General features: G+C 42.9%; 1 protein-coding gene across 4 annotated transcripts in view; it reads right to left on the bottom strand.

The window, feature by feature from the left end:
• The window catches only part of PFDN1 (prefoldin subunit 1), a 32,729-nt gene that overhangs the window by 14,663 nt on the left and 5,685 nt on the right, over positions 1–12,381 (bottom strand). For all 4 annotated transcript variants that reach the window (XM_075163961.1, XM_075163963.1, XM_075163962.1 and 1 more), the window contains exon 3: positions 2,502–2,586. In XM_075163961.1, the coding sequence (XP_075020062.1) occupies positions 2,502–2,586 (85 nt within the window). The remainder of the gene's footprint in view (positions 1–2,501; positions 2,587–12,381) is intronic.

The following is a 12,381-nucleotide window of genomic DNA, read 5'->3' as shown; positions in this document are numbered from 1 at the left end:
CAGAAGAGCTCAGCAGTGAACCCAGCCCCCTGTGCTGCGCTCCTCTGCAAACAGTACCAAGCTGGCAGTGAGAGCATTTCTCAAATTCAGGCTTGTATCAAAAATACACATTTCACAATACCTTGGCAATAGCGTCGTAATAGCAAGGCATAACTGTCTCAAGGTCACACTACATGAGTAACCAGATCAGCCATACTGTATGGATACTGGGGGATTACTCTGACCAGCTTGATTCAACCACGCAAAGTGAGAAATGTGAGTAAGTAACAAGGTAGTTAACAGTGTAAAATATAAACCTAAGCTTTAAAATCCTTCCAGTTTTAATAACGGATGGAGGGAAGTTTTAACCTATCTTGGTTTGATATTTATTTTACAATCATGCAGTGGAAGCCCAAGGTCACAAAGTTTCACATTCTTTCCTGCTTCTGTCACAACTTGTTTTCAGGACAGCAAAATCCCCTACTCCTGTGATAAATGTTCTGTGACTTGGACTCAGGTATTTCCCCTGAAATCTGTTTCCAGCAGTTGTCAGTCTAAGAGCTTGTCCTCTTCCATGGGGAATCCCAAGCCTAAGGAAAATCCTTTTCACAAAACTGCCAGCCAGCTGGAAGCAGAGTAGTTAAAAGATGGACTTGAATGTTCACTTAAAACATACTGTTGGAAGTTTTGGCAATCTGAGCCCTACTATCCATGGTTAAAAAGAAAAACCAACCCATGTGGCAACCCCCATTCCACTCCCACCACCTTTTCAGGCAGTCACTATTGCTGAGAACTTCAATTTAGTGGCCGCAACCAGAGTCGCAAGCAACAGGGAGCTAGGAAGCAGAAAAACACATTTGCGAAGCAGCCAGCTCTGAGGATTTGTGTAAGAATGGCAAAGGTTATAATTTGGGGGAATTCCATCCATTCTGCTGAACTCAGCAATCAGAAAGTTCAGGAGGTAAGACCATTCCCCACCATGACCAGGAAGAAACTGAGATGCACAGCTGAAGGGCACAGTAGCCAAAAAGCTGACCACAGCCCAATGGACCTGGCAGTAAGGGACCTGATGGGCAGTTTGTAAACAGAGGCTGTCAACCACACTCCCATCACTTCCAAATCCAGACGTGCTGCTATGAAGTTCTCCAACCCCAGTCGCAGGGCTGTCTTTGCGCAAAGCCACTGGCATCTGGGATTTCTCCAGAGTAGCCAGGATACAATCCCTTTTAGCACATAACCGTAAAAATGACTGTGCCTTGTTTGCATTAACACCACCTTAAATATATAGCCTATCCATGGAGCACTTGTTTTCCCTGTGCAGAAAAAGTTCTCATGGCCAGAAACACAAAACCCCTTAGTATCTGCACAGAAAATACTCCAGGCGACACAACATATGGTGATGTGCTTGCGCTACAGCTCCCCAGGCAAGCTGAGTTTTAAGAAGGAATTAAAAAAAATATAAACTCTACTTCTGCCTTAGTGTAAGTAGGAGACAACGGAGACAGAACTGCACAGGTTTGAGTAGCTTTGAGCACTGACTTCTTATTCCTGCTTGTCCCTACTTAGCTGGTCTCCACATTCACTTTCTCCAAGACACTAAAAGATGAGATAAGCAGCTTGACACAACTCAATCTTTGCTTTCTCTGTCATTTCCCAAAAACCAAGGAACAGGGTTTTGTATTAATTACATTATAGGGGCATTAAGAAAAAAATACAATGGCCTTGGAAAAGTATATTTTGAACATCTTCTCCGAAGAACTGTAAGCTGTACATGTAGCCTTTAGAAGATAGTCAAGATGTCACTTAGAGAACTTGTTTGAACACTGGAACTTGCAGAGACGCTACTTTGTATTTCCTAGATATTCTTCTCTGCCTTGAATACTCCAACCAGATAAACATAAGAACACAGAAGTGCTCTGACCACATCGTCAAAACAAAGTCCCATCTCCCCCTAGATCCGGTCTTCAACAGCAGCCACAAGTAGATGCCTAGGGCAGAGCGTAAGGACAGGGCAGGCATATACAGTACTTCCTCCTCATACTTTCCCAGCCTCCAGACATTTTTAGCTCAGGGACTTCCTGAGCAGGATGCCATTTCTACATATTTGGTAATTCTCAATGGATTTCTCTTCCATGAATTTGTGCAATTGTCCTGAGCCAGTGTAAACTTTTAATATCCACAGCACTGGCAAAGTTTCACATCACCTATCTGCTGCATATAACCACACAAACATCCTTTTGCTAGTTTTAAACCTTGCTTCTACTAATCTTATTTGAATCCCTCGCCCCCAGTTTTCATATCAGAACAGAGAGTGAACAATCAATCCCTTCTGGGGTTGTAGATCTAGCAAAGAAACCAGGTGACATGAATTACTTGTAGGTTACTTGTAATAGGCGCTATGTTTCACTCGGTTACAATCCTTCAGAATGAAAAGTACCAGATAAAAACAAGGGATGTAGCAAAGAGCATCTTGTTGACCTTCAATCTTCTACTTTCATCATCATTACCTGCCAAAAACTTACCTCTAATTCTTTAATTTTCTCTTCGGCTATTCTCTGTTTTTCTAAGAGCTGATTATGAATCACTCCTTTAGACTGAAGAATAAACCTACAAGTGAAAAAGAAGAGACAGACGACTGTTGGATATTTTTTACATCTGTTGTACACCTAGCTGCACACCAAGTTAAACTGCAGTGAACTCTGCAAAGTATTCATCCTTAACCCGCGCGTTCTGGACAGAGGCCGAAGAAATTGCTATGATAGCTCACACAAACCACCGGGCTGGCCTCAAAGGCTTGCTCACTAATCTCACCCATGATTTAGGAGGGAGAAAATGGATGCACACAGATCTCCCTCTATCATTCAGTGTCCTTGCATGATCTGAAAGCAGTTCTTACACACAGCTACCAAGGGGAGTCTGTCATCAATTTCCCTTCAAAGGGATCTAAATCAGTTGATGGCATATAGTCAAGGAAGCCTCTTTCAACAGGTAAAAGCCATTCATGACCGGTTTAATGCTCACAAGCTAAACAAACCTGGAGAATAAAAACAAAGCTTTCTACAGAGAAAGGCTGAGAGAGTTGGGAGTGTTCAGCCTGCAGAAGAGAAGGCTCCAGGAGGATCTTACTGCGGCTTTTCAATATACAAAAAGGGCTTATAAGAAAGATGGAGAGGGACTTTTTACCAGGGCCTGTAGTGACGGGACAAGGGGCAAAGGTTTTAAACTGCAAGAGGGCAGGGTTAGATTGGACATAAGGAAGAAATGTTTTACGATGAGGGTGGCGAGACACTGAAGAGGTCACCCAGAGAAGCTGTGGATGCTCCACCCTCGGAAGTGTTCAAGGTCAGGCTGGACAAGGCTTTGAGCAATCTGACCTAATGGAAGATGTCCCTGACCATGGCGGGGGGTTGAACTGGATGGTCTGTGAAGGTCCCTTCCAACCCAAAGCCTTCTGTGATTTGATGATACAGAGCCAGGTGCTTCCACCAGAAACACGGTACACCTGCCTTTACTTGAGCTTTCACAGCTCCCACTGCTCAGGGCTTGGCTTTAACACACACGCTCACTGACCTCCGAATTCCCATGCTTTCTACATTCCGATGGTTTTTCTGTGGGGTGGGAAGTGGTCATTTTTAACTGAAATTGCAGCCACTGGTTTCCACTTGTTCTGCTTTTTAATTGCCAAAGGGATTTGAGAGATGCATCCATAACATCTCAGTCACAGCAACCCTGCTCGCCAGGATGCAAAAAGCTGCCTGACTTGCTCAGCCTCTGAAGGAGCACCAGCATCCAAAGCAGCTCTCCAGCACGTGGCACTGGCATCCCACAAAGAGATAAAGGACAACTAAGTTCAAATGAATTTTAGGAACCCTCCATGGTTGTTTTTCATCCTTCCAGACATGAAGAATGTACAAGCCACAGATTCGCCCCTCCCTACTTAGAAAGTCCCCCAGGGGATTTAGAAGGAGACTCCACGGGTCATACCAACGAGGTCAAGGTCTCCCTCCAGCACCAACTAGGGTCAGTGTCTTCCTGCCAGGTGACAAGAGCTCATGCTTGAACAGTTAAAATGAGCAGCTTTAGACAGGGCAGAATCAGACTGCATTCCCCGTCTGCTATAGAAAAATCTGAAATCAGTTTGTAGTGCCATCTCCCACGACAAATGACATTATTAACGTGTTTGCTCAGGGCCTGGTAAACACAAATGCGGATCTGCCGCCTGGCTTGAAACGCAGCACATTCTGCATCAGCAGCGCAACAGCCAAAAGGAAAACTACCTGCCACATGCATTCCTGAAATGCATGGGAGCAGAACTGCGGTTAATTATAACAGGTTTCCAATTAAAACTCTCTTCAGTGCTGCTATTAACTGCACTTAGCAATTGTTTCCTCCTCCTTCTCCCACTTCTCTCCCTTGTTCCACTTCACCTCTTCTTTTCTACAGTAACTTCCGCTATATCTTTTATGTTGCAATTTTCTCAAATCTCTCCTCATTTCTTCCCAGTCTCAGCTCATGCTTATTACTGGTGTCATCTTTGTTCTATATCTGCTCCTGTTCTTTACAACACAGCTCACTCATGCTCTCTTTGTCCCCTCAATCCCCCTCTTTCCTATTAGGCGCCCCCACAATCCACTTTCACACAGTGGTAATGGCACACACCAGCCTGCTGAAATAAAATGCGGGTTTTGCTCAGTCTTGTGAAAATCAAGTCCATGACCACCCTTCTAGGAAAGAGAAGTTATTTACATTGCTATAAGATGCAGAGCCTGGATCCAGCCAGAGATGAGCTACTTTTCAAGACCACCAGCAACCGTATCATTCTGACGCTCTTACCTTGAGCCTGCAATACCAGAAGAAACAAACATTAGCCTTCACACACACCCCCTGTAGATTTTGGGGTGAAGACTGAAATTTTGCCTTGCTTCTGCAGTAGCTGTCATTAGTGAAAAATCAAAGCTGCAATATGCCCTCAGTAAACAAAGCCATCAATCCTTTCCCACACCACAGCTTTCCTGAGCCTGTGTGCGTATAAGAACGTTTCCTTAATTATTTCCTTTTTTTGTGGGGGGAGCAAAGAAGAACAGAATACCTTCTCATTTGCTTCCCCAAATTATATAGCAAGATCGATCATTTTGGTTTCACTGATGCCCCTGGTCTAAGAAACAAAGCTAAACACCAACCCAGCTTGATCAATTTTCCCCCTGCTGCAGCTGGGACGGTCCCTACTGGGCTATAGGCGCTGAGCGATCCCGGCTGGCTGAGAACCGCTACGGGCACTAAAACCTTTGAACAAACAGGCAGCTGACTTCACTTTTATTCTGCAAATGTCAACAGCAGTCATCAGGGAAAATATCCTCCCTCCCACCCTTCTGCAATGCTCTGGCAGACATGCGACAGCAAATTAAAATTGGATGGCCGAAGTTAGCACTGACGAGACTTATGCAGGCAGCTGGGCACAAATACAACCACCCCAATTTTATTTGCCATAAAATAGTGGGCTGGAACCTGTGTCCGTTCACACGCTGGCTCAGAAGCAGATCAAATGTCCCTGACTTAGCCAGCAGCATCCTTCAGAAGGTCTTCACCAGTACCGGCTTCAAGCCACCCTTTTTTATTCCCTGCCCCAAGACCATCAAGCTCTCAGCCGAAAGTGCTCAGGTGCTGCCATGTAAGCTGTCAAAGGCCAGTTTTTGAAAGTTGAAGCTATAAATCCACATCCACAGTTAACTATTTAAATCTGTGGCTTCACTTTCCAACATAAGGAGGACTCAAAAAACTCATCAGTGTTTTAGCTTCTAGCTTGGGATACACACGTTATGGAGATCTTGGCCAAAGTTTTTACCCAAGGAAATAATGTGGTTTATGGCAGCACTTGGAAAAAGCAGAAGCTTGTTCTACTCATTAGGTAAGAGGTGCTGCAGGGCACTTGTAATAAACCAGAGTTTAAATTTAATCTGGATTTCATTCTTCCAATTACTCTAAGTAAAACACCAACTTGATGATTTTTTTTTTTTCCCCTCACCAAGCTGGAGAAATAGTGCAGTGTCATTCTGCTGCCTGGTTTTAGTTAAATGTAGTTATTTTATTTATTAATTTTTAAGGTCATGAAAGAACCATGGGAGGTTCTGAGGACTTAGTTCTCCCCTGAGTGAGTTTGTGAACAAGCCTTTCAAACACATGAACTTCATTCACTGCCCAGAGGTACACCACCAGCTGAGAACTGGCCCCTCGTTAGAGTCACCACATCACAGAGCTGAAGAGCCACTTTCTGCTCTGTGATGCTGAGCTTGGCAGATGACATGACTAACACCAGCCCCTTGGCGCAGATCAGCACCCAAGAGCTACCTCCACAGACCGCTGTGCCGGAGTCCACCATAGGAGGCTCCAAGCTCCGAGAGTCTGTATGTTGAACTGGGATGGCTTTTGAGTATTGACAGTCCACAGAAGACAAGCAGTAAACCAAACCCTCTTCCAGATAAGCAAGTTCACTCGTGTCCGCCTTCTCTCAGTGAAGCATCACAGCGCACACTAATAAATCTGTCAAACACTAACAGATCTGTCAAACACAACACCTACACTATCAAACATGAAACAATGATTCAGAAAAGTGTTCAGCACCACAGTGGCAATTACAAAGCTTAGTAACAATCACCTCTTCAGACAGGAACTTTTTCACTGTTGTTAAATAACACCAGAAATATCTGGGTCAGAATGGACAAGTTCACCACAAGTTCTCAGTTGGCCCCCATTTCAAAGTAAAAACAGAGCAGGATTTGCCCTGTTCTGGATACTTAGCAATTTTTCCGATGTCCATAGATAAAGGTAAAAACTCAAAACAAAACAAAGAAAATTAGAAAAGAAAGCTACAGAGGAGTGGAGTCCTCAAGGACAGCAATGTTCATCCAAACAATGGGCTGCCAACAAGAGCAGCTTTATAATAGAGTGAAGTGTTTGCGAATCGGTTGTACGTACATGCTCCGGTCTCCCGGTGACTGCTGGTTCTCAAGTGCAACATGAGGAACAAAAATAGAGCACAAGGGAACTGAAAGAGAAACCTCACTCTAAATATTCCCACTTGTTTCTATTTTCCTCCCTCTGCTAGCTCCACATCGGGATTTCTTTTCCCTAAGGCAGAGAAAGTGGTTTATGTACTCTCGGTGAGACTCATTGCTTGTTTCCTCCTGAAGGGATCTCTTACCCCTTCCCAATTATAAATTTCTAGATACGGTGCCCATTTCTTTAGTGTTTATACAGCAATCCCTTATGCCCTGGTCAAAACGGTCTTCAGGCTCTAGTCAGGCTGGTGAGCAATGTTGTCAACTTCATCATCTGTCTGCTCCTTTGTGTCACACGTACACACCCACAAAGTGATGTTCATACAGTGTAAGTAATTCCATAACTCGGTCTGTTCGCACCAAAATGTACTGTTTACTTGACTTTAAGACATAATATTAGATACTGAAAGATTTGTCTCTCAATGAATGAGGTTATGGAGATGTTTGTTCAGCACACACCACTCTTCATTATGACATACAAGTCATTAAAGTTATTAAAGGTCGAGTATCAGTGATACTCATAGTTAAAGTCTTCCATTAAGAACCCCCATTTTCAATTACTTGCAACTGCAACCAACTTCAACCTTTATGTCTGAAGCTTTCGGTGGCAGGCATCTGTCCCAGATGCAAGCACTCTCTCCGCTTCCCATTCTGGTTAGGGAACATGGTTCAGGTGTTTCTCCTGCACGGCTTGCCGGTGCAAGAGGCTGTCCGTGTTCAAGCATTACAACCAGGAGAGAAGGAGCCACACAGCAGGCCACGGGGCTCCCTCCCGCCAGTCTGCAAAGCTGGGTCCACGCAGACCACTGCAAGAACCTGCGCAGGGTACCAGGGGAAGCCTTAGCTTTTCCTCTGCCCGATACTGATATACATCCCTCTGCCTAATTTCAGAGAGGAATTTTACAGGTGGGAACGCTCCAATGCTATTTTGCCAGAATAATGATGAATGACAGATCTAAAAGTCCATTCAGCCTGGCTCCCAGCTCACATAAAAGGTCATTGTAACTTCAGCTTTACAGTTGCCATTGCATTTGGGAAATTCTCTACAAAAACTTCAGGTAAGATACTGAAAAGAAAACTAACAACTTTGTACAAAGCCCCAACATTAATTTAACATGCTTCTAAAAAAACTTTCTAACATTTCTAAAAAAACTAACATGCTGTGCTATAACACATCACAGTCATTTAGATGGAATATCCTGCTCCTTGAAACCAAGCGTTTTCATTAGACTACTCCATGAGAAAAGTTGGGCTAAGCCCAGTCATGCCCTTATCTATTTAAAGATGCTTTTTAATTCTGAATTTGCACTGCTGTTCAAGCTTTGAGCATACTCAGTAGGGGATTACTGCATTTTAAGTACTGTTCAAAGCCAATGGAAGAGAGGCTTCCAACGAGCTGATCCCAAGCAATCTAGCTTGATTGAACAGGAGCCGGCTGTGCACAATTGCAAGCACCCAGTAGTCCCCTTCCACTCTCCTAGGGTCTGCTTATGCTTCTGTAAATGATTCCCTATGCAGTTTGTAACAGGCACTGCTTATACCCCAGCAAATTCCAGTTTTAGTCATCCTAGATGAATTACCCAGTTCCAAACAAGACAAGGAAGCAATAAAGCAATATTAAAAAAAAGGAAAGCCATGACTAATTATAGTTTGTGCTGCCACCCTTTATGTCTAAGGGTTTCACATTTTTCAGTCCGATTTTGAATTTCCCATTCAACAGATCATATGCCTTAACTAGGGCTTGTTCAGAAACAGATGGAGATGAAACAGATGAGTTGAAGCTTTTCCTATGTTTGCTTTTATTTTAGTGGTCAGTCGTCTCATTGGGTCACTCTCAATATAGCTAAACCTAACTATTCCTCCCCCCCCCGCCAAAGCAGCGCATACCTTAAAGCAAAACAAATCCTGCAGCTTATATTGGGAGGATTATATACGAACACATTCCAGGAGCAGCAGTTTATAGTTCACGTGTCATTTTACTACTGCACTCAGAGGTGGGTATGCACCAGGAGCTGTTTGGGAAGGAGACATGGATTGAAGCATGCTGGTAGCATCTCTGGTGGGCAGCAGAACCTGTGCAAACTCAGCCTGACAGCGCTGGAGCACGCAGAGACCAGGATTAGCAGCACTGGAAGCAGTCCAAACCGAGTCTTATCTAGGCCACAACAAGGGTAACTTTTACTCAGATGAACATTTGTAAGCCATAAACCTATTTACTTTAAGGAGCTAAAGGAAGAGAACAAAAAGTGCCACACTGTTTCTTCCTCAAACCTCTCCACGGACTGGCCCAACACGTCCATCCCGCCCTGCTGAGGGGCAATGGCATTTGTTCTGCACTTCAGGCCATGTTTACATTGAGTTTTCACTTTTTTTTTTTGATCTGTCAATAGCTACAGCATATTACGTTACCTGAAGCCAAGATAGTAACACAGCTTGCAAACAGCAGTTTCTGCATTGCCAGACACTTAACTAGATGGTAGATTTATACCATTGTCATGCTTGGTTCTTTAAAAAAAGAAAGCAGGAATATACCTCAAAGTGTGTATTAAATATAGCACAACCCAAAATAATAAAATAGTACTGTGGTCTGCTTTTAAAGAACATCAATTCTTTCTGAAGGCTCAATCGACACAAATGGAGTTTAAAAAAAAAAAAAAAAGAAAGCAAATGCCTCCTCTCAAACCATGTGGGGAAAACAGCGCAAACATGACCGCAGCTCATAGAGGTGAAATCTCCATGAGTAGTTTTTCCTCACCAGTTTTTCCTGGTTTAGTGGCTTTATCTTCTAATTTTGCTTTAATGTAATTTTTAGTATCTAGCAAAGATGACCTGTAGCTTGTTTAAGCAAAGGAAACTCAAATGACTACAGCATGCCTACTAGCAGATGCACTTCAAATAGATTTTTTGCAGTCTAGGTTGTACCACATTTGAAAGTTGCAAGCAGCAGAAAACAGAAACAATTTTTCCAATAATGGGAAGTCAAGATCCATTTCTAAAGTCTCCTGTATTTTTAAGAATTTCCCATAAATTCCTATGGAAGAACATAAAAAAAACCCCACAAACAAACAAAAAAAACCCCACAACATCAAACGAACATGCATCTAGGAAAACACAAACAAGCAAATGTGAACACCCTGGTCAACCAATCCTAAAGAAATTCCTATTTTAAAAAAATCTTCTGTGATCAGAAAGGTGAACTTTGCAGTAGTAAATGAAGTGACATGGACATACTGCTATACTCTGACAGGCAAACTTACATTTACCCTTCTCAGCAGCAGCCCTTCACTAAGAACCTATACAGGAAAACTAGCAAAATCAGGACAGTTTTCTGAAAAGCAAATCCATTCGCAGTTGCAAGAAAAAAAAAAAAACATGTTTTGTGTCTTGCCCAGGAAGAAACCTTTGAAATGCTAAGTGAGGAGGAAGACGCAGCTATCGGCTTGTGGTTGTTAAATAGCATAGCCTTGGCTTCCGCACATCGCAAATTCTGCTACAACAAAGCATCAAAGAAAGCAATACAGCAAACATCACAGAAATGGATGTAAAGATAACCGAGTCAAAAGAATTCAAGCATAACACTAATACAGAGATATTTCTGGATGCTAGAGTTAAATTAGCTAGCACTAAAACAATCACACTGTTGTTTCCTAATCAGTAAGAACAAACTTTTTAGAATCAGCATTTGTGGACTGAAAAGACTGGATGTTGTTTTGGAAAATAATTTCTTCTCACAAAGCCTGATTTTTTTAAATTTTTTTTTTTTAAACTGGCTGAAACATTCTGTTAATTCAGCAAATAGTTTTGGAGAAAACAAAAATAAAAATTCAAGACAGCAGTTGTAGCATTCCTGAGTTCTGCACTTTGGTTCTTGCGTCTCTGTACTAAACTTGTGTAAAATAGTGATCTCGCCCCACAAGATTGGTTTCCTCATATTTTACTTCAGTGTTTTAATGTAGAGGTCGTGAATTAAACCCTCCTTCTTTCAGGCTTTGAACAGGCAGCTATGTCAGAGGATGCTCCGACCTAGATTTCTCGTTTGTATGAAGGCTGTTCCACATAAAATTTATATGCTATGTTGACATACACATATCAGACCAGAGACTGACTCTGGGCATCGCTACCCGACAGCTGCGGGCCCCGAGTGTTGGGCACCTTGTCGCACCCTGCCCCACTGGCCAGATACCCACTGACACCACAGCTGGGAGGGCATCCCCAAGCAAGACAGGGGTACGACAGGGACTCTCCCAGTACTTCTTTGGTCCAGTGATTTGGCCATTATCCTCTGCCGCAGGAAAGCCAAATTTACGTGCCCATGCCAAACCAGAGAAACAGCCCTCTATGCTGAAAGAAGTGCTCTAGCACTCAGTATTTCCCCAGGGACTCTAACCCTCGATTCCAACATTTCCTTTAGGAAATACGGGAAAAGACTCAAAATACAGTATTCTAAATCCACCAAATATTAAAATAAATGGAAGTTCCTTGCTGTTTCAGAATATCAGAGTGACACTTGAAGAGCTTGGAGAATTTCAGCAATAAGACAGTCACGTTCCATAATTTTTTTTGCAGTTGTTTGGCACAGCAAGCCACAAAAGCAGGAGCAGTTCAAGCTCCCCAAAACATTTAATACTTGTCTAGCATGTATCCAAAGAGAACTCTGTACCACTGAAGCAACAGATAGGTTGCATTTCCAGAGACCACAGATTTCCTCTTTCTGGAGGTAGGGACAAAACGAAGGTGCCTTACTATGGCCCTCGCTCCCCACAACAGCCTGACCTCCAAACGGCTGCCCTGCAAGCGCAAGACTTCTTGAAGGCTCTGGCATTTATATGACAGCACATTGTCTCTGGATCACAGCAGATCAAGCTGTCTTCTAGCAACAACAGCAGTCTGTGCAAGTAGTTTGTCTCTGTTCCGACCCTTATCTTCTCAGTTTAGATTCATCTCCTTTATGTTTACTCAGGTAGCTCCTTCCTCCGTGTTGTCTAGATAACAGGCAGGGAAAAATTTAGGGATAAAGAAAAGACAAATGGAACAGATTTGTTTCAATGTCATACTCCTAGTCCCAACAGAAAAATGTTCCTAAAGAGTTAAATGTCTCCGGGCAAGGGAGACAAGCATCAAGCTGTATCGCTAATCTTCCATCACAATGCATGTGGAGAAGGTGGGGGATTTATTTCAAGCAGGGCTAAGTAAAACACCTATTTTTTTAAAAATTAGCTATTATTTTTATTGTAAGACCCTTTTTTCTGCTGCTTATAGATTTGACAAACACTGACATATCAGATGTGTCCATTCTACACCAGTTCTCTGTCTAAAGCTGATTTTTTAAAGAAATGCAGCTGTTTCC

This window comes from Calonectris borealis, chromosome 15, assembly GCF_964195595.1.
Source record: "Calonectris borealis chromosome 15, bCalBor7.hap1.2, whole genome shotgun sequence".
In the NCBI taxonomy this organism is placed as follows: Eukaryota; Metazoa; Chordata; class Aves; order Procellariiformes; family Procellariidae; genus Calonectris; species Calonectris borealis.
This window is presented reverse-complemented; position numbering and strand designations above follow the sequence as displayed.